Raw genomic sequence first — 23,791 nt, 5'->3', positions numbered from 1 at the left:
TTGATCTGGATTGCACTATGTTGGCTTTCTCTTTCCATTAACTCCTGCATTTCCATTGCCATCACCACGTCAACATTGCATGAGATTTGGGATTGCTTTATATTCATCTGAGTCAAGATTGAATAGGACCCCCACCGCCCACTGAGAAACCTGCCACAGTTTGGGATATGTTATACTGATTGTGGAAGAACGTGAGTTCCCACTTTAGAGGTCCCTCATCAGCACATCACTTTCACTTACAAGAAATGATTGCACTACGGTGTGTTTGATGTTTTTTCTACATATCCCATGATACCTGTGCTCCCCTACCTTTGAAAATTGCTCAATCCAAATGACTGAGCCACTGATTGTGCAACCTGTGCTGAAGCAGGGATATTCTTCAAACCTAACCTGTTGGTGGCCCCTTGAGGAATGGAGTTTGAGCACCCCTGATCATAGTGTATGTATAACATGGTCTTCCAGTGGAGCGTATCGGTGTGGCAAAGCCATGTATCGTTGTCGAAAATAAACTTCTGACACTCTATTCCGGGGGTGGGCAACACCAGTCCTCAAGTGGCCACCAACAGTCCAGGTTTTTAGGATATCCCTGCTTCAGCACAGGTGGCTCAATCAGTGTCTCAGTCTTTGATTGCACCACAGGTGCTGAAGCAGGGATATCCTGAAAACCCAACCTGCTGTGGCCCTGGAGGACTGGAGTTGTCCACCCCTGCTCTATTACTTGCTCCCAGTTACCCCCGAAACTCCATGCCGAATTTCCCCCAAATTGTCCCAGAGTGCGGTCCTCACAACATCTTTACTGTAAGGCGAGCAGACGGGAGGGGCAAGGGAGAAGATTTGAGATCCCACTTTGCCAGGGAAGGTTAGATGTCGGAGGACAAGAGACAGCAATACAGCAGAAAATCTCAAATTCAGAGGAAAGTAATAGGGGAGAAAACAATACTCTGTGTTCCCATTTAAAGTGCCTCTCAATGCTATATGCATACAGCTAGAGGCAAGCTGGAAACCAGCCAGGTCCTGGCTGCCAGCAAAAATTTTGTCACCTCCTTTGAACATCTGAAGTATGTTTACCCAATAGATTTCATTAAATTACACTTCCATTAGGAAGCATACAATGTTGATACTCATCTCAAAGATAAAAGGGATCGCTAAGAGGCATGTCATCCTGCTCCCCAGCCGATTGCTATTTCTGGGCCAATCAAGGATAGAAGCCAGAACAATACTTACTTTAAAAAAAAAAAGCAGTATCTCCCAGAGGGACTCCACACTCACAGGCTGTCCCATTATCAAAATGAGCTTATCATTATTGACAATGCGCATACAGCGCATTATTTTAATATTACTCGTGCACTGCAAATCCGGCTGGAGTCGGGGTCATTAGCAGGGTTTGTGCTGTAACATTTCCGAGTGGTGGCACCTATATTTGGGGGACCAAGTTTGGAGGTAGTGCAGAAGCACAAGGCCTTATCCCTTCCCATATGTCCTGTTTTGCAAACCAGAGATAAAGCACGGAGAGAGGGCATTTACAAACCAGAAATTCATATTTAGATATCCTCTGAATGCCTAGTCAGCCATTTTTTTTTCTTCTAGAGCAGGGGTGGCCAACTCCAGTCCTCAAGGGCTACCAACAGGTCAGGTTTCAGGATAGCCCTGCTTCAGCACAGGTGGTGCGGTCAAAGACTGAGCCACTGATTGAGCCACCTGTGCTGAAGCAGGGATGTCCTGAGAACATGACCTGTTGTTGGCTCTTGAAGACTGGAGTGTGTCCACCTCCGTTCTAGAGAAAGAGGTCATAATACAAAAAAATAATCAACAAGGAAGAGCAGTGTCTTCCACATGGACCATGTTCAGAAAAAGCCTGTGAAGTAAATGCAGCATTGCAAGTGCTAAGGAAAGGCATCGATTTGCAATTCATTAGCACAATAACAACCTCTTCTGTTGCTCTCCGGCAGAGAAGGGGTTAATCGTCTCATCAGCCATGGATTAGAATTCAGATTTACCATTATATTTCCTGATCTCATAATCCTCCTGCTGGGAATGGATTTTGGAGTCGGCACAATAAGAAAACAAAAACTCAGATTTGTGAAGCATATTAAGTAAAACACACTCGTGGGGATCTTAAGGGCGCAAAGCCAGAAATATGGGGATTCGTTCCATAGGGTTTGTATAAAAATGGGACCTGGCTGATATCTGGTTCGAATACTTAATGAGAAAAAAAAAAAAAAGTTGATCGGGATCAGCTTCTTTTGATTAATTTCAGTTCTCAACAATAAGTATTTAATTGCACACATCTCATTACAAAATGTAAATGTCCTTACATTTTGGAAACTGGGGGAATTTATTTTTACCTTTAGGTCTTCAATACATGGGCAGGCAACTGTCAATGAATGGTTAATAAACCGGATTTTCCAGTATGCAAAGGAATAATTGAGCTGTAGCCTGTATTTCTAATACCGGTTTCTTTTCCTAAAGAAATGGTGAAAATATAAAGAATAATCTAATTGTGGTTACACAGTTAGGCTGCAATTATACCCGATCCGGCAGAGAGCGCGCGCTCCGTCAGGGCGATGCGCATACCCGAAACCTGCATTGCAGGCAGGAGGCATCGGGAGGCGAAGCCATGACGTCACGTGATGCAGCCGTCGCTCGGGAAAATCAATTTCTCAGATCTGCTCTAAATTTGCGCACTTGTCCGCCTCGTTCACGCGCGCCGTCGCTCACACTTAGAGCACGCTCAGTGGAAACCATGCATTTGTTTGGGCGCTGTGTTGTTGGTGAAATCTCCTTTCCTCCAGCCTTAAGGGATGACCCTGTGTCCTTTGTACTGCCTTTGCATTTACATATTTTTGTAATAATGACAAATTATTTCTGCTAAAAAAAGTACAAGACGTACTATACATGTACATTTACTGAACACACACACTAAGCATCATGTGTAGTGATGATTGTCTTTTGCTACAAGCGATAAAAGTTCAAAGTGTAGCACTCTCTTCCTGAATAAAACAGCGAATAAAACCCACAAGAAAAAGAAAAAAAACTACCGGTATAACTTAAAATGAAAAGCAGTCAGAATTTCACCACGTACTCCCAGAGAGCCACGTACTCCCAGAGAGCCACGTACTCCCAGAGAGCCATGTTTTCCCAGCACCAGCCCTGATTTACCCAAAATGCCCAACCTTTTTTGGAAGATACCTATCGTATCTGCCATCACAGTCTCAATGGGTAGTGAATTACTCCCACACTGTAACTGCCCTTACTGTAAAGAACCCTTTCCTTTGTTGCTGGTGAATTTTCTTTTCCTCCAATTTGAAAGCAGCAATCCATGCCAGTGATTTTTTGGGCGATTTTTTTTAAATGTAATTTTATATAGCATGGAAGCAGGGGGTCTCCAAAGCTGAGCCCAGTTAATTTCGGCGCCCGGGGAGCCACCGCTTCTGGAAATACTTACCTCTGTAGTAGGTGCCGATAGTTGTGCCGATAGTTGTTCCACTCGGCTTGCAGGGATACCGTTATGGCAGAGTTTCAAACCTCCCGCGCCCCGCAGGCCAATAGGAAGCCGTGACATCAGTGCATCTTCCTATTGGCCCATATGACGCAGGAGCTTTCAACCATAGCTGGAGCGACTACCACCACCTACTATGGAGGCAAGTATCTCCGGAAGCAGGACGTCCCCACAGCTCAAATGAATGATATTCAGCTCCAGAGACCCCCTGCTTCAACCCTCTGTGTATAAAGAGAAGAAAATCATTGGGTTGGATTGCTCCTTTAAGAGATGACACATGAACTTCCGAATCAGTGTACAAATGTAAAGAAAAATTTGCTCGGACACTGAAACATGTGCCATATAGACCAATGTAAGAAACGTGGGACGGGAGTCACCAAAGCATGATGTGGGGCATCACGCCAGATCTGACCGTCATTGGCATTCAAGACAATGGCACATTTATGACTCCCGGCTTTCTTTTCTATGTCTCGTTAAATTACAGCACCTAACCGAAGAAAGAATGCTGCAACCACACCAAAGGTGCGCTGATCAGAGTGGAGTTATAGACATGTACATACAACATTCACACTAATGTCTATTTCAATGCTTTGATCGCTAGATAATCTCGTGAGGCAGAGTCACAGACATTCTGGATCCAGAGATATGATCAATATTAAAGCAATCACATGGCCTTGGATCCCTCCACCCACTGCCCTTTCCATTCAGAATGCAGACAGATCTCTGGGAAATGAGAACGTATTCATCACTTAAACGTTAGTGCCGTTCCAGGAACAGCACAAGGATTTCAAGAAGGTCAGGTCTTGTGCTGTTTTTGAAGAGGCACAAGCTTACCACGGGGGGGGTGGTGCAAAAGGGCTTAAAAAAGAAATTTAACATCGACATTTCACAAAAATGGAAATCTACTTTAACATCTGTGTTTGCATAAAAAAAATATGACTAAAAGTAGATGTGCAGGTGTATTTGTTTAGGACGGAATACGTGCACCGTTACGTTTTCAGATTGACATTCCGATTTGCTCTGTCACCTCCTATGAATCTATGCACCAAAACTATATTCAACGTTGTCACCTACACATTCTTTGGAATAGGACCTGTCAGTGCATGTTAGCACCTTTCATCAGGTTTAAATGCAACAGGTTTCGTTTATGAGCCTGGCTTAATAGAAAAAGCTGGCAATCGTGTCACAGCTTCTACTGAAAGTCAGCACGGCTGCTATGAATGTCACACGGTTGTATTTATTTACCGAATCAAATTGTCTTCATTGGTTTCTGTCAGTCAGAACCATGTTTGCATACATTTCTTCGCAGATCAATGTCACTTATTCCAGCTTTAGAAAATAGAGAATGATTTTAGTTGCCTTTTAACTGATATTAGTGATTTCCTTCATTCTAAAATGCTTCCTTCCAGCTTTACTGATTGAGGAGAATAAACCTCTTGAGATCAATCAGGTTGAATTATTGCCTACTTGCTAATGAGGTTTCGTCAAAATTACTGGCAGAAAAGTAATTTACTCTTAGCCCTTAAGTAAAAAAATACCATAGGTGTCCTTTTTCCCCCACTGGCGTCTAATTCTAGCGACAGCTTTTCCAAGCGTGAAGAGAGCGCGGGGTGCGTTCTTTAAATGGAAGCTCCTCGCAGACAGGCAATCCCTTTGGTTTCCTGGTATTTGGTCATGTAACCCTTTATATTGCAGTGCTAAACCACAAATGGTGGGCACAGTTAGGCCGGTTCAGCTAATGGGAAAGCTGTAAATATAAATTAAACAAAGATCTAAATGGTGAGAAGGGAGATTACTCCGAGCACGTCACAACTTCTTGTACCAGTCACGTAACTGGTCTATCATGGCTGCTTGCTACCAATTGCAGGTTCCTATACATTGTCCACACATAGTGTACAAACATCAGTCTAAAAGAGTTATACGTAAACTAGCCCATTTCTGTTAAATCTCCTTGCTCATACCCTTTAACTTCTGGATCACGAATGAGATCACTTCTACACCAGACATTTTAGGAAAGATTCTGAATTGTTTTACCACGCTTGGTGAATATTTGGAGTGGGGCCCATATTGTGAAAAGGTGACTTATTTGCAAGTGGATAACCCCGATGTAATCACCACGGGTGGTTTTCAAAACATTAGATTTGAAAAAGGGCTACGGTACAGATCAATATCCCCCTTCAGTGGTCTTAATGAAATATGAAAAAAATGCGTTTATTTCAGTCAGGATCTCTGTTCCGGTCGCACCTTGGACATTTGCCATGATTATGGTACAGACTGACATTTTTATTATTTAGCCTGGATTTCTGCAGGATACTGAAGAATAGAGTAGCGGGAAGAAAAGAAAAAAATAACACTTTCCACCTTACAAGAAGAAGTTTACTGTAAAAAGCAAACCCAGAAGGAAGAGCCTTATGGCCCAAATGTCAATATGCCATTAATCTTTAAATCTCTGCGGATTCATTTTACATAAAACCTTACATCAAAAGGGCAGAAAATAAACAGCCGGGGACACAATTTGACGAAATGGATTTATTCTAGTTTATTTCTCTACACAGGGTCCACTGGATCTCTTTAATAGGCTGACAGTTGCATTGGGGTGGTTAATAAAACATTTAACACCATGTCTTCAGCCAATATAGGAATGCAAATCCCAGTAGAAATATATAATTCATCAGACAGTAATATTTAGTTATAGCCAAATACTGTAATATTTATTCCCATTTATTAAAGCCAACAGTGCCACCTAGTGTCTGAACTCTGTTACAGTTCCCCTGTGTGTCATTACTGGTCTTTCTATTAATACTATACTGTATACAGTATTACTGAGGTGTGGGGGAATACTAACCGGACCATAACTACACACCTATAAATTACTTCTTAATGCTTTTAGGGAGAGCATTAATTACTACAAGCCACATCACTCCATGCAACAATGTAAGAACCTGCCCCCTACTCTATAGGATGAGAATATAGATGATCGAATCTTTAACTCTGCGTTACACGGCTGCTCAACAGAAGGAAAAGGGGACTCTTATGCTGTGTATAGAACTCTAGTTATATATATATATATATATAGCATGTCAAATACACTACAAGACGCAACAGACACAGAGTATATTATTTATTTTTGACAGATATAAATAATTTGTGTTAATATGAAATATAGAAGCATCGATCTGTCATTTGACGCAGCTGTGAAAAAATATGCAACAAAGTGCAAAGTAGGGTGGCGCAGTGACAAATAATCAATATATCCGTGAATGATACAGTGCAGGATAAATACAAGTGAAACATGAATAAATAATGCAGCTCTAAACCCTTGAGTGGATGGTTTGCAGATTCCACTTCAATTATAGAACGTCTCGAAAGTCAGGGGAGCGCAGGTATCGATATGTGAAAAAATAAAGAGCACAAAATAGTGCAAATAATGTTTGAATCAAACAATGTGATGTGAATTATCAGGTGAATGGAGACTCACGTGGTATCAAATACAATCAGGCATGTCAGAGATCAGTAGCAAATGCTTGACTCTGTAGTGATAGATGATAGATGAAAAACCCCACAGCTGGATGACTGATATGATGTTAGCAGCCCACACGGCACCTCGTCAGTCAGGGTAACAGGGAAAGAAGAGAGGCTTCCATAGTGTAACACAATAATAGCACTTTATACACGCAATAAAATTAACACTTACAGTGTCATAGATCAAAATTTACACATAAAACAAGCGATATCACCAGATCCAGTTTCCTCCGTCTTGGACCTCACGTTCCGGACCGCAGGGGTCACCTGGATCAGCTGACACACCGATGCTCTGTATCTTTAGTCTGTGCTGTGCAAGATATCGGCATCCAGTGGTCTGCACCACATCCACGGTGAGCACGCCAAAGAAACAGTTCGTGTCGCGGGGAAAACAGCCGGTAAACTTCCGGGTGGTAGCTGATGACGTCACAGGCAGCGACTCTACGTGTTTCACTAAACAGCGTAGCTTCGTCTGGACGCAGCTGCCAGGTAGGAGGGGGGTGCGAGCTCCAGAGCAGGCAGAGAGGGGGGCGCAGCAGGAAAAGTTTGCGCTCCCCTGGTTTAACCTCCGTCCGCACGCTGAGCGATCAGATTGCCTTAAGACAGTGATCGCATCCATGCGGTGTGCGGGCTGAAGCGGGAGGGGGCGCGCGTTGCGCAAGGAATCATTTGAAACTGATTTCTTGGCGCGACAGGTCGGTCACGTGAGCGGTTCATCCATTGAGGCCGAAACAGCTCTGTGACGCCCCTCGGAACGCCCCCCACTGCCCATCCAACATAGCCAGGAAAGCACCCCCTTCACGCGGGTCACTTCACAGCCTCCGCACGCGTGAAGGCCCCATGGCCCGGGCCTAAGGGATGACCCTGTGTCCTTTGTACTGCCTTTGCATTTACATATTTTTGTAATAATGACAAATTATCTCTGCTAAAAAAAAAAAAAGTACAAGACGTACTATACACATAGATTTAATGAACACACATTCTAAGCATCAAACCACATGTAGTGAATGTCTTTTATTACAAGCGATTAAAGCTCAAAGTGTGGCACTCTCTTCCTGAATAAAAAAAGCTAGTAAAACCCTTAAAAAAAAAAACTATAACTTAAAATGAAAAGCAGACAGTTGGTTCATCACGTAATCCCAGAGAGCCATGTTTTCCCACCACCAGCCCTGATTAACACAAGTGAAAGAAAAAAGAACAAACAGCGCACAACTCATAGTGTAGTATAATCAATTATTTTGAAGGTGAAGGTGGTAATGATGCACATATTGCCATTCAGGGATACTCCATTTTTAGGAGAGATAGGTCAAAGAGAGGAGGAGGGGTGTTATTTTATATTGCAGACACCTTACAATTTACACTGGTAAATTGCCCCCCAAGACCAACCTCTTTTGAAATCCTAGTTGGAAGAATCTGCCTCCCCTTTTCTAAGCCCATCTTGCTTGCTGGCATCTACCGCCCCCCTAAAGCCCCTCTACAATCCCTGACTGATACCACCCAGTTTCTTGGCTTCATTTCCTCTCAGAATGAGAAGAGTGAGCTGCTAGTTCTTGGGGATTTCAACTTCAATTGGCTTGACCCTAAAAACCACAAAATCCACACACAAATCAAGTCGCTTAACCTATCTCAACTCATTTCCCAACTCACACGAACAAACCTGAAATTGCACAACCATTCCCTGCTTGACTGGATTCTCTCCTCAAATCCCAGCAGAATCCAATCCTCTGGCATCCTTCCTGACATTTTCAGTGACCATGCAATAGTGTACTGTGTAAGGAAAATTAAAACGCCCCAATCAAGCCCTAAAGTTCTCCTCACTAGAACATTTAGAAACTTTAACCCACAACAATTTCTGGCTGACCTTACCAACTGCCCTTGGCACAGAATCGATTTAATTCCCGACCCTGATTCTGCGCTCGACTATTTCCAATCCGAGTTCTTAAAACTCTGTGATACCCATGCTCCACTACGCAGAATAAGGGTACGGGGTGCCCACCTTCCATGGGTTACACCTGACCTTATAACACTCTACCAGTTCAGGGATGCCTTGTGGAAAAGCCACAAAACTGGCACTACCAAGGATCTCAATCACTACAGATGCCTGCGTAACGTGTGCACAAGGCAAACAAGGCACGCAAAAGCACAATATTACTCTGACAACCTCCTCCAGAACACATCAAACCCAGCTAACTTCTGGAAGGTTATCATCAACAACATATTCCAGCCTTCTAACCATCAACAGCCAAGTAATATCACTAAGGGCGATATTACTCTGACAAACCCCACCGACATTGCAAATGCATTCAATGATTACTTTGTGGGGTGTGCTACTAACTTATTAGCAAAACGCAACCCAAACCACAAACCTGAACCTCATCCTGGAAGTACCCATATAGCCCCACCCCCTCCCAACTTTGTCCACAATTTTCAATTTGGCCCAGTATCCGAAGAGGAGATTACACAAGCGCTTCTCAAATTAAAACTAAGCAGCCAATGTGGACCTGACTTACTACAATCTAGGTTCCTAAGACTTGGTGCCCCAGCAATTGCCAGACCAATTGCTTCCATAGTCAACTCTATCCTGTCTGCTGGCCATATCCCTAAGACCTGGAAAGCTGCCAGAGTTGTCCCAATCTTCAAAAGTGGGGACAAAAACACTGTCTCAAACTACAGACCAATCTCCCTTCTCCCAATCCTATCCAAAGTCATGGAAAAATGTGCCACTCCCAATTAAGCGATTACTATAACAAGACAAATTTTCCTAGCCAATTCCAATCTGGCTTTCGCCCCAAACACTCTACCGTAACTACCCTGCTAAAAGTTTGCAATGAAAGCCAGTGTGGAATGGAACGGGGTCAACTCACTGGTGCAGTATTCCTAGATTTTGCAAAGGCTTTTGATACTGTTGATCATGCTATCCTGCTTAACAAACTCCAGAGCTCTGGAATAGGGATGCATGCTTTAAACTGGTTTCAGTCCTACCTATCAGGTAGATCCCAATATGTGTCCATCTCTGGCGCTAACTAACCCCCTGGCTATCACCTGTGGCGTCCCGCAAGGCTCTGTTCTGGGGCCCCTACTCTTCTCAGTGTTCATCAATGATCTTCCCACAGCTTGTCAGGAAGCCTCAATACACTTGTATGCAGATGACACAATCATATATGCACACAGCCATAGCCTCTCTGACCTTCAACTCATACTTCAGTCTGAATTTGTCAGACTCGAAAACTGGATTTCCCAAAACAAACTGTTATTAAACACTGACAAGACTGTAACAATGATGTTTGGGACCAAGACTACATTTTTAAAGCTTCCAGCGACTGAGCTCCAGATTACAACCAACACTAACACCACCCTAACTCCTGTTACTAGTTTTAAATACTTGGGCATATGGTTTGACTCCCACTTAACATTCGGGATGCACATTAATACCCTGACAACCAAGACCTATGCCAAATTAGGGGTACTCTACAGGAACAAATCCTCCCTAAGTCTCCTGGTCAGAAAACGTATCGCACAGCAGATGCTAATGCCAATTATTGACTATGGAGACATAGTATATGGCTCGGCACCTCAAACCCACCTTAGCAAACTTGACACCCTCTACAACTCAATTTGTCGTTTTGTTCTCCAATGCAACTATAACACACATCACTGCGAAATGCTCAAAGAACTAGATTGGTCATCACTCGAGTCTAGGTGCAAAGTTCACCTTTCCTGTCTTAGCTTCAAATTCTTTATGGGCAAGCTACCTGAACAAACTCCTCACCCCTACCACATGCAGCACCTATCACCTGAGATCAGACTCCAAAAGACTGTTCATGGTCCCAAGGCTCAACAAAGTATCCGGCCGCTCCTCCTTCTCTTACCGTGCACCCCAAAACTGGAACAACCTACCAGAGACTCTTACATCAACCACCAGTCTAAGTTCTTTCAAATCTAAGGCTGTCACACATTTTAATGTGATCTGTAATTGTTTCATACACCCATAATACAAATTATCTTTAACTGTGCATGCAATGTCTTGTATATAATGTATACCCTGCTCATTATGTAACTGTATTTGTAACCATGTATTATTTGTCTTAACTCTGTGCCCAGGACATACTTGAAAACGAGAGGTAACTCTCAATGTACAGTATTACTTCCTGGTAAAATATTTAATAAATAATAAATAAGTAATAGTAATAAACACACGTACATCAACACTGATAAATCAGGCAATACATGAATTCTGACACGTGTTACCAACTGCAGTCACCGTCAGCGGGGTTCCTCCTCCGATAGATAGTACAGTCTAACACCACCCAGTCATAGATGAAATTCGGCAGACACGGGGGTTCCTCCCGACAGTCTCACAATATATTTAATAGCCACTTCCCGTGCCTTTGGAGTCCCCAATGTCCCGATTACCTCTATGTCGGAGTCCTCACTTATTCATAGGTAACAAGTAAAAGGATTACTCCTCTCCTGCACCGCTAGCATATAGGAAGCAAGTCCCGCCTGTAGATTTTGTACGGCCGCCTGATCGAAAGATACATCTTGGTTTATTTTCTAGATGTTGACCAAGTATTGGATCATTTGATAAAAAAATATAATAAATAAAAATTGGAGGATTTTATCTCATAACTCACTGCATTGTAATTTGTGACAAATGGCACAGATATTTGATGATTCTCTGAGTCCTTAGATTGATCTATATTTGTAAATGTATTGTTCTTTCCGATTAAAATGGAGTCTCTATCCATGTTAGTGACCTTTTTTTAATGCTTCTAGGAGGTTGTCACTTTTATAGCCTCTTTGGATAAATGTATTAAATAGCAGTTCGGATTGTTGTTCAAAAACGTTTGTATCACTACAGTTCCGCTTAATTCGCATGAACTGACCAATTGGAATTTTATCAATCCATAATCTTTTGTGATTACTGCTTGCCTATAGTATGCAATTCGTATCAACCTTCTTGAAAAATGTTTTTGTTGAGACTCTGTTGTCATCTGTACCTGCCAATTGTAGATCCAGGAATGTTATAGTATTTGTCACTTTCTTCTGAAAACGTAAGATTAAAATCATTATGGTTAAGATACTGTAGTGCCCACGGTTATTCTGACACAAACCAGTGGCAATCGCCAAAAAGACCCAGGTACACGCTGGATACATGCCTTAAACTTGCCTTAAACTAGACCCATCATTTCTGCATTGATTAATGGCCCATCAGATTAACAGCGGGGGTCCCTGGCAGTCCCATTCAACTGAATGGGACTGCCAGGGACTCCTGCTGTGTTAATCCTATTGGTCATTAGTCAATGCAGAAATGCCTTAAACTTGCCTTAAACTAGCCAGGCTACACCTAGCACATACCCAGAATGTAACCGGGCTAGTTTAAGGCAAGCTTTAGAATACTCGTGGTCTCGTCTGTACTTAGTAAATTCATTTAAGGAGTCCTCATCTCCCTCCCAAACACATACAATGTCATCTATGAATCTGTGCCAAATAATAATAATGTTATTGGCAAAAGGGTTGTTATTCCAAATCACGCTTTGCTCCCATGCCCCCATATATAGGTTGGCATAGCTGGGAGCAAAGCGTGTACCCATTGCTATACCACAGACTTGGATGCAAAACGTGTCAAAAATAGAAAATAGTTATGGGAAAGTATAAATCTAATGGACTCCAAAATGAAATACCCATTCAATACATGTAACCCAGGATCATTCATCAAGTATTGTGCAATAGTATCTACACCCATCATATGTGGTATCTTTGTATAGAGGGACTTGCTTGGCCCTTTGTGACATAGGCATTAAACCAATACAAAAGACTAGTTGGTTAAAGCAAAAACCAGCTGGTAACTTTTGTTGCGGAAAGTGCAAGGCTTGTAAACTTTTAAGTAAAAAAAGGAAAAGTTTTAAATAATTTGTTGCAAAGGAACATTTTAATATAGATGATTGCATTTCATGTAATACCACTTCTGTAATTTATTTTTCAGAAAGTCCATATGGCAAACAGTATATAGGGCGAACTTAATGTCAAATTAAAGTCAGAATTTTAAAGCACACTAGAAATATCAGAATCGGTTATGAAAAACATAGCGTGTTACGCCATTTCAAAATTCATCATAATAGTGATCCAATTCAACTCAACTATAAAGGTATCCAAATTGTAGTTCCTAGCCAGAGAGGAGGCGATAGGTTAAAAGCCCTCTCCAAACAAGGAAGTTTCTGGATCTTCAGTTTGCACAAGTTAGCACCTGAGGGTCTTAATGATGAGCTGGACGTCTGGTCCCTTTATTAATATAGATTATATATTTTTGATTATCCTTTTTTTATATTTTATATATTTTATATATTTGGTACATATACATGTTTATTTTTTAGTTTCATTTTTAGTCTTTTTTTATACTTGACCCTATCAGTTCCCAGTGGAATTCCTGTCCTTTAGCTATAGTACTTTTCAAATGGGTGGCATTGTATACACCATTTGCTCACTTGTCTCCGATTTGTGGTTTTTAGCACATTTAAAACATATATGTCTTTGTCTTCATGATACATTTGTATTTCAGTCCATGTGTATTATATTTCTATACTGTACATTGTTTGTGAATTGTACCCACACTAGCACTGCCGTTATTTCATTTCAGTGTGTAGAGGTTTTATTATTGTTTTATTAAGTTATCAATAAAATGAATGTATTTTAGTATTGTTGTATAAACTTTATGTGATTAATGATGTGATACTCCAGACCACATCGGTGGTCTCCGCAGGGTATTTAAACACTTGTTTTGCCAATATCGTATTATCCCTGAAGAAGTATTGTTACGAAACGCGTAGGATGTGTTTTTGTTACATTGATTATTTGGACTAGCTTTGAGCCCTTATACCAATCATTGTCATCGTCCGTACAGCCCGTATTCTATCATCTGGCAGTCACTTTCATATGACGTGGGTCTAGTGACGTCTATCGGGCGTACGAGATTCACAGCCTGGACTTGCTTCCGATACACCAGCGGTGCTGGACGGGAGTAATTCCTTCACCCGTTGCTCAATCGAGCGACCGTACAAAATCTACAGCCGGGACATGCTTCCAATATGCTAGCGGTACAGGAGAGGAGTAATCCTTTTACTCGTTACCTATGAATAAGTGAGGACTCCGACAGAGGTAATCGGGACATTGTGGACTCCAAAGGCACCGGGACACGGCTATTAAATCTATTGTGAGGCTCACTTCCCTTTCCTTTGTATCTCTTCCCCCCCCCACCCTAGTGTGATAATTACAGCTGTATACTTTGCTAAATGAGTCAGTGAGCAGTTCCAATTTTGTACATTTATATTTTTCACGCTATTAAATTTGTGACATATTCTGAAACTATCTACGTGTTTCCATCTATTATAGTGTGCTGGAGCCTACTTTGGGATTTACATGATTTTGAGTGGGGTTGTTTGGGCCCACTACGCTTCGTGCACCTCATCCTTTTTCATCATATTTTCTGGTTTAGAGTGCTGTCTATTATTGTTTATAGCGATCATGGATGTTGAGCCACCTGAAGTGACCCAGCAGCAGACTCTCTTACTTTTGTTAAGGTTTTTTCTTATGCATTTAATCACAGTTTTACACTGTTATATTATATTGTAATTTATTTAGTGTATCAACATATCACTATATAGATTTCACTGGGTAATCACCTGTGCTATATTTGTTTTTTACATTTCATACGGTTGAAGGGGTTATATATTTTTTATATTTCACTTTATATTATTCACAATTGGTAACGCAGATATTTTCACTTTATTCTTCACTGATTGACACAAGGTGAGAGGTAATTTGTGAAGAACCCTCCATTACATATGCCTTGTGTGTGTCTGTTCGATTCCTATAGTAATGAATACAAGGTCCTTCATTATAAACTCTAATCCATTACAATGTCACTTTTTAGCACTAGGTCACCCGTCCCAGCACCTGGACGGGTTTGTAAGAGCAAAATCAAATACCAGCCCCTTTACAATACTGATGTCTGGAGGACAAGTGAACAGAATTCTTGGAATTTGAAACAGTGAACCCAGATATACAACATCATAATGATAAAATACAACTTTGGCCTCAGGGAGGAAGAGGAGGGAATCTGGGAATCACTTTGTTATATGCAAAGTAAGCCTATTCACTTAAAATCATTATTTCTCAACCAGGTGCCATGTTCCCTGCAGGGCCCCTCTGGGTCTCCTGAGGGGCTCCTCGTGGGGCCACATGTTTACTTTGCTGGAAAGATTATGCATTACATTTTTTTTTTAATTAAAAAAAATACTAGAAAACAGGAATTCCCATTTACATTAAAAAAAAAAAAAACATTCAGATGATAATTGCAAGGGCAATAGTGAATCTAAAATGTAGTAGAAATTAGGTATTACATTCACAGAGCATTGATCATGGCTACTCTGAGAGGGGAAGCAGTGTCAGCATATTCCTGGGATCAGAGCCATGTGTGAGTTATAAATGAGGCTCTGCTCTAATGAGCCTATCCATTCAGATACGTTACAGTGTTAGTTACAATTACAACCAGGTTCTTAACTTGTGTATCATTGTGCATCTGATTTACTGTATGTAGACATGTATGATGGACTGTTAGAATGTGACAAGAACTTTATACACTAGGACTCACAAAATCTGTTTCCAGTTTGCCCATCTCTTGCTTGTAGCTCCTCATCCGGCTGCTGTACATCGCACGGCTCTGGGCAGGGATCTCCCGGACTTCCAGATCCATTTGCTCCAACTGAAAAAGAAGAGACAGGTGAGTTCCCTCAGTCGGTTCTCAGTGTGTTCTGGCGCCCTGAAACCCATTTCATATAATGGGATTTACAGGGGATAAAGCCTAGTAGGCACAGATAGCCGGGACATCCCTTCTGATACAGATCCCAGGGAAGATTAAGAATACATTTATAAATTACATTTATAAATACATATTATAAATTAACCATCAAAAGCCACAGCGGCTCAACTTAGCGGAAAACTTTGAGCTCCATCCCATACAGCAGGAGACCAACAACTGGGCCTTTAAATCTGTACCACAACTTCCTTTACTATGACTGTTCTGCGCGGTTATTCCAGTTAACTTTTGTGATCTATATTGACTTGTACCTAACTCCCTCTACCGTGCATCACTCCTTTCCACAGGCACTTCCCTCTGTGTGTGTGTGTGTGTGTGTGTGTGTGTCCTTTTGTTGTTCTTGATATAGCTGCAATAATGCATGCAGTGCTTCATACAAGAGAAAATAGACAGAATTATAATACAGTAAGTAAGACAAACACAAAACCGGACACTTGGAAAGGAAATCCCTGCTCCCTATGTGTATGTTCATAAATAAATGGATAGAAGAGTGTATGCACGTGTGTGGATGTATGATGCACCGGGCATGTACGCGCACGAGGGACTGGGCGCGTATGCTCAAGGAGGTTTCTGCTGAACCAGGGGTGGGCAAATTTGGTCCTCAAGGGCCACCAAGAGATCAGGTTTTCAGGATATCACTGCTTCAGCACAGATGGTGCAGTCTGACAGCTGCAAGCGGGGATATCTTGAAAACCTGACCTGTTGGTACACCTTGAGGACAGGAGTTGCCCACCCCTGCGGTAAACAATAAGACAGTAACCGGTGCACGCAGTGCTTTGCAGGGTATAACAAAAAGGTGACCGTGACGTTGAGCCGCCTCAAGGTTTTAACGATTCATTCACATATATAGCTCTGTCGTACTAATGCTTAACTCCATCACTGCTGAACTGAAGGGGACAATCATACAGCAGGGACATTAACTGCAGCCCACTGCAATGAAAGGGTTAAAAAGATATGAGGGTGTCCGCAACTACGCTGTATTAGCTGCATACATTAGAAATTAACTTCTTTTTTTTTTAGGCAAGAAATAACAGCTGCATTAAAATAGAAATGCACAAACGTGCTCAGTATCCCTTTAACTCCAAGCAATGTGCTTGCAGTAAATCATCTACATTCTACAATATGAGCAACTGTTTAAATGTAAGGATTTCAACAAGGGTGCACACTACAGGCAGGACAATATGAAAATGAATCTTCTTTACCACAAGACAAAGCGCTGTTTCCTTTACACAAAGGCTTGTTCATGGAAAAAGTTATGCTAACTATGAGCAGAAAATACAGTGAGCGGGCTTAACTAGAATACTGGTGAGTGAAGTGGGAGGGCAGGTTTTTCTGCCCACGTTGCCTTCCTAAAGTTCAGGTCCGATGATGATAGGTGGAGAGAAGTAAAGCTCTCCATACTGGTGACCTTTCTTTAAGCAGCTATTCACATCCTTAATTTGTAACCAACACTGAATGTACAGTAACTACACAATCCCAAAGATCTAGGGAAGAAAACCAAACAAGCATTAGTGTAAGGCCCCGCTCCCTCAGTCAGCGCGCCCGCACTGCAGACAGGCGGGGTGCTGACAGACACAGACCGCGATATGCGGTCTGTAGGGAGCGGGAGCCGGGCCTGGAGTGGGAGGGTGTGGTTTAAGCGGAGGGACCCGCTACCCCCCCCCCCCTCGGGCTCGGGAGACGCTGTGGGCTTACACGCTGACACTCATGCACACACACACACAGGCAGGCACTCACGCACTCAGGCACACACATACAGTACACAAACACAGATAGGCACTCAGACACACACACAGACAGGCACTCAGACACACACATACACACACAAAGACAGGCACTCAGACGTCACAGCGTGTAGTGAGCTGTGCAGCCAGGGGGGGCCGGCTCGGGAGGATTCCCCTGCTGGTGGGGAACGCTCGTGTGGCCGCCCGCGCCGCCGGGTGCAGCGGGTCCCAGCCCTTAGCCGTCAGTCATTCTAGCTACTGATCTCCATTACCAGCCCTGAGTGCCCTCAAAGTTCCCCCAGAACTCTACAGAGGAACAAACACTGGGCACACGTAGCCCTCTGTTTGATAATCCAAACACAGGCAAAGGGTCCTGCAATGTGTTGGGGAAGTGAAATCAACATGGCAGGCGTAACAAGACCTTTGTGGTGTGGCTACTTTACGTTACATATTTTCTAAGGCGGTGCACAGCCATACTCGGTATCATTACACTGGGATGAAGTTTTGCTTTCAGACTTTTCTGCAGCAGTTTAGATGCACGTATATCTTTGTATGTATGTCTTTATTTATATAGCGCCATTAATGTACATAGCGCTGCAAAGCAGTAATACACGTGACAATCATATAAATAACACAAATAACACATAATGGGAAGAAGTGCTTTCAGACATAAAAGTGACATTTAGGTAAAGGAGTCCCTGCCCTGAAGAGCTTACAATCTAATTGGTAAGTAGGAGGAACGAACAGAGGTAGTAGGAGGGCGTTCTGGTAAATGCATATGCAAGGGGGCAAGATTTATGTATGAGGTGTCTAGAATCAGCCATGGATGTTTGTACAGCTTCCGTTATGATCCATCCCAAACTTCTACAGCAGAAGCTGTTGTCACAGTTGACTACATAAAGATGATCTTTACAATGTCTTTGTAAAAAGCTCCTTAAATTGTCTTGTACAGACCAGTCTTTTTTTGGAAGTTCTAATCCGCTTTGTGTGATCAAATACAAGAAGAAACACATGCACTGCGAAGAGAAAGTAGCAATTAAACCAAAAACTGTTTAAGAACAAAAGGCATTATCACAGGAGGAAGTGCTTAGGGGGGCCTAATTTGCCAAGATATACTCAGTGTCACTATACAGTGTCTTGATTCAACATTGACAGAAGTCGAAGTATAACATGAACCATGTCTTTATAGCTCCTCTAATAACTGTTTTCACAATGTACCCCATCCCAACCCCGTCACAGTATAAATATTTGGCGTTTGATGTTCCAATACATTTTGTGTAGCCATGAGATCGGACATTGCTTGTACATTTTTAAGACTTAATCTGCAATTCATCCAAAAATGACATTTGTAAGTATCTAGCACTTTTAGAAATCTTGCGGTATGTGCTTAATACAAAGAGACATTTTTCATAATAAAGTTGAATTCTTTTGTCAGATTACACCTGAAAGGGAGAAATCAGACCTTTTCCTGCAAAAACATTGTGACAGATTAATTTAGATTTTTGCGTAGTCCGCCATAAAAGTTTAAAGGGCCACGGATACTGGAAATGAGGTCAGCCAAGAAGAGCCCAGTAATACCACTTTGCCGCTACCTAGCACCTATACTACAGTGCAGCGAACGTTATGAAAGACGTAGCAGAACAATACATTAAAATAATGCCCCAAAAGATGAGAAACAGGCATTACGTACCAGTTCCTTAGCTTCCTCGAGTTGCTTCTCCACATTTAAAACCATCTGCTTCTTCTCATCTAAACATAAGCAAGGTGATTGTTAACAAGCAGATGCTTTAGGTGTTAAAGCGTGCAGTGTTCGGAGCATGTCAGCAAGGTACTGCAGCCTGCAGGGTTATTATGTCCCCATAGTGCAGTTTTTCAGCTCATGCTTTTTTTTGACCTTTACAACCCACAATTAGTCTCGCAAATGCAACTTTCTTATTTTTATTTACAAACTAAACTTCCAACAGTGTAAATCTTATCTGCAGAGAGCCGAGCAGCCCAAAGGATGGCTACTGAGGCCCTCCCATCACTCCTGCCCGAGAATCCCCAGGAAGTTTGTCACTTTCTATCCCTTTGCCTTCCTGTTTTTCCATGAGAGTGGAACAATGGTTATTAACCTCTGATGTGCCATGTATGGCGCTCTATGTATTTACTTCTATAAGACCAGTCATGGAAAAAAAAAAAGAAATAAAAGTTAAGGAACAAATAAACCATTTAGCTATTTGGGATAAAACCGCTTTCAGATGTAGCCTTCTCTAATAATTATCCTTACAAACGGCGCACTTGAAAAGAAAGTGTTAGGCACGGATTTGAGAAACTTGTGTATTTCATTCTAACGCTCTGTGTTGGCTTTATCTGTTTCCTAACTCTTTCTATTCTTACATCTTTCTATCTGGGGATCCTCATTCTTTTGGCCTCAACCACCCTATTCCTGATTGTATTCTCCATTTTCTTTGTGGAAAATGATAGACACATACACCTCTTTCCTCAGAGAATTTCTTTAAACATTTAACTTCCCTTTAAAAAAAAAAAATGATCCACCATACCCCTGCTCCCCTCTCCCCCACCCTCCATACCCCGGCTACCCTCTTCCCCTTCTCCATACCCCTGCTCCCCTCTCCCTCCATACCCCGGCTACCTTCTCCATATCCCTGCTTCCCTCTCCCCCTCTCAATACCCAGGTTACCCTCTCCCCCTTCTCCATACCCCTACTATTCTCTCCCCCCTCTCCACACCCCTGCTCCCTCCCACCATACCCCTACTCCCCTCTCCCCCCTACTTAATACCCCTCCTACCCCCTCCTTCCTCCATACCCGTGCTCCCCTCCTCTATACCCCTGCTCCCCTCTAACCCTCCCTCAATACCCCTGCTCCCCCCTCCACACCCCTGATCCCCTCACCCCCCCTCTATAACCCTGCTCCCTTCTCTATACCCGTTCCCTTCTCCCCCCCTCCATACCCCCGCTCTCCTCTCCCCCGTCCATACCCCTGGTCCCCTCTCCCCCCTCCATACCCCTGCTCCCCTCTCCCCCCCCTCCATAGCCCCGCTGTCCTCTCCCCTCCATAGCACCGCTCCCCCCTCCGTAGCCCCTCTCCCCCCCTCCGTAGCCCCACTCCCCTCTCCCATACCACTGCGCCCCTCTCCTCCATCCATACCCCTGATCCCCTCTTCCCCCCTCCATACCCCTGCTCCCCTCTCCCCCCTCCATACCCCTGCTCCCCTCCATAGCCCTGCTGCCCTCTCCCCCTCCCTCCATAGCCCTGCACCCCTCTCCCCCTCCCCAGCCCTGCACCCCTCTCCCCCTCCCCTCCATAGCCCTGCTCCCCTCTCCCCCTCCCCTCCATAGCCCTGCTCCCCTCTCCCCCTCCGCTCCATAGCCCTGCTCCCCTCTCCCCCTCCCCTCCATAGCCCTGCTCCCCTCTCCCCCTCCCCTCCATAGCCCTGCTCCCCTCTCCCCCTCCCCTCCATAGCCCTGCTCCCCTCTATCCACCTCCCCTCCATAGCCCTGCTCCCCTCTCCCCCTCCCCTCCATAGCCCTGCTCCCCTCTCCCCCTCCCCTCCATAGGCCTGCTCCCCTCTCCCCCTCCACAGCCCTGCTCCCCTCTCCCCCTCCCCACTCCCCCTCCCCAGCCCTGCTCCCCTCTCCCCCTCCCCTCCATAGCCCTGCTCCTCTCCCCCTCCCCTCCATAGCCCTGCTCCCCTCTCCCCCTCCATAGCCCTGCTCCCCTCTCCCCCTCCATAGCCCTGCTCCCCTCTCCCCCTCCATAGCCCTGCTCCCCTCTCCCCCCTCTCTTCTCCCCCTCTCCTCTCCCCCTCTCCCTCCCCTCTCCCCCTCCCCCTCTCCTCTCCCCCTCCCCTCCATAGGCCTGCTCCCCTCTCCCCCTCCACAGCCCTGCTCCCCTCTCCCCCTCCACAGCCCTGCTCCCCTCTCCCCCTCCCCAGCCCTGCTCCCCTCTCCCCCTCCCCAGCCCTGCTCCCCTCTCCCCCTCCCCAGCCCTGCTCCCCTCTCCCCCTCCCCTCCATAGCCCTGCTCCCCTCTCCCCCTCCCCTCCATAGCCCTGCTCCCCTTTCCCCCTCCATAGCCCTGCTCCCCTCTCCCCCTCCCCTCCATAGCCCTGCTCCCCTCTCCCCCTCCATAGCCCTGCTCCCCTCTCCCCCTCCATAGCCCTGCTCCCCTCTCCCCCTCCATAGCCCTGCTCCCATCTCCCCCTCCCCTCCATAGCCCTGCTCCCATCTCCCCCTCCCCTCCATAGCCCTGCTCCCATCTTCCCCCCCTCCTCCATAGCCCTGCTCCCATCTTCCCCCCCTCCATAGCCCTGCTCCCATCTTTCCCCCCCTCTCCACGCCCCTGCTCCCCTCTCCACACCCCTGCTCCATCCCCAAGCTCCCCTCTAACCCCCCTCTATACCCCTGCTCCCCCCTACCCTCCTCCATACCCCTGCTCCCCTCCATACCTCTTCCCCCCTCCATACCCATGCTCCCCTTTCCCCCTCCATAGCCCTACTCCCCTCTCCACACCCCTGCTCAAACCCACCTCCATACCCCAGCTCCCATCTAACCCCCCTCTATACCCCTGCTCCCCCTACCCTCCTCCATACCCCTGCTCCCCTCTCCCCCTCCATACCCCTGCTCCCCCTACCCTCCTCCATACCCCTGCTCCCCTCTCCATACCCCTGCTCCATCCCACCTCCATACCCCAGCTCCCATCTATCCCCCCCTCTATACCCCTGCTCCCCCTACCTTCCTCCATACCCCTGCTCCCATCTAACCCCCTCTATACCCCTGCTCCCCCTATCCTCCTCCATACCCCTGCTCCCATCTAACCCCCCCTCTATACCCCTGCTCCCCCTATCCTCCTCCATACCCCTGCTCCCCCTACCCTCCTCCATACCCCTGCTCCCCCTACCCTCCTCCATACCCCTGCTCCCCCTACCCTCCTCCCCCCTGTACCCCTGCTCCCCTTTGTACCCCTGCTCCCCTCCCCCTCCCCTCCATACCCTGCTCCCCTCTCCCCCTCCATACCCCTGCTCCCCCTACCCTCCCCCATACCCCTGCTCCCCCTACCCTCCTCCATTCCCCTGCTCCCCCTACCCTCCTCCATTCCCCTGCTCCCCCTACCCTCCTCCATACCCCTGCTCCCCCTACCCTCCTCATACACCTACTCCTCTCTCCCCCCTCTATACCCTTGCTCCCCTCTCTCCCCCTCCATACCCCTGCTCCCCCCCAATACCCCTGCTCCCCCCTCCATATCCCTACTCCCCCCTCCATATCCCTGCTCCTCTCTCCCCCCCTCCATATCCCTGCTCCTCTCTCCCCCCCCCCCTCCATACCCCTGCTCCTCTCTTCCCCCCCTCCATACCCTAGCTCCAATCCTCCATACCCCTGCTCCCGTCTCCTCCCCCTCCATACCCCTGCTCCATTCTCTCCCCCCATACCCCTGCTCTCCCCCCATACCCCTGCTCTCCCCCCATACCCCTGCGCCCCTCCGGTTCCTTCTTGCGCTTCCTTACCTGCCAACAGCTTTGGGACCCTCCCTATCTTCCCCGTGATCTCCGCTGTCAGCACCGCATAGTCCTGCTCGTAGCCTTCGAATTCGGAAGACATGTTCCCTGATCTCACCGAGAACCCGCAGCTAGGAAGCAGGGACAGTGACAGCCGGAACTCTCCTTACAACAACTTCCGGCGGTCCGGTTGTCACTACGCTCCCCCCGCGCCCTTAGCAACCACTGGTCTCACTGCATAGCAACCAGCAGCTTCCCATCTCCTGGACCAGACAGGCAGTCCTGCCATCATGTCACTGACACATCTTGTCATGTTACCAGCTGGCAGCAGTGACCACACTGACCCCCTCCCCATGAGGGACAATAATTCACTGATATGATGTATCATTTTATTTAACCCTACCCCAAAAATTAATGTATTCAAACCAGTGCAAGTCAATGTATGTATGTGTATCATTTTATTTATATAGCGCCAACAATGTATGCAACGCTGTACAACATTACTATAGAAGGTAAATAAAATACAAACAATGAGCATAGGTGCAACAGGAAAATGTCAACAGAAGTCAAAAGGGAGACCCTGCCCTGAAGAGTTTACGATCTAAGTGTGATGTTGGGAGTCTTTCAGATGCCATAGGAGTAAAAGTGCATTATTAGAAGTGCAATCAGTCCA

The 23,791-nt window shown here is 45.3% G+C and overlaps 1 protein-coding gene across 7 annotated transcripts in view; it reads right to left on the bottom strand.

The window, feature by feature from the left end:
- VTI1A (vesicle transport through interaction with t-SNAREs 1A) overlaps positions 1–23,301 on the bottom strand; it is a 318,878-nt gene extending 295,577 nt beyond the window's left edge. For all 7 annotated transcript variants that reach the window (XR_012803538.1, XM_075611886.1, XM_075611883.1 and 4 more), the window contains exons 1-3: positions 23,128–23,301; positions 19,311–19,369; positions 15,672–15,782 (exon numbers count right to left, since the gene is read on the bottom strand). Coding sequence is in view for 6 of the 7 variants with exons in the window: in XM_075611886.1 (XP_075468001.1) it covers positions 15,672–15,782; positions 19,311–19,369; positions 23,128–23,221 (264 nt within the window). In the remaining variant the exon portion in view is untranslated. The remainder of the gene's footprint in view (positions 1–15,671; positions 15,783–19,310; positions 19,370–23,127) is intronic.
- Between the last annotated feature and the right edge of the window lie 490 nt (positions 23,302–23,791).

This window comes from Ascaphus truei, chromosome 8 (genome assembly GCF_040206685.1).
Source record: "Ascaphus truei isolate aAscTru1 chromosome 8, aAscTru1.hap1, whole genome shotgun sequence".
NCBI classification, from domain to species: domain Eukaryota; kingdom Metazoa; phylum Chordata; class Amphibia; order Anura; family Ascaphidae; genus Ascaphus; species Ascaphus truei.
This window is presented reverse-complemented; position numbering and strand designations above follow the sequence as displayed.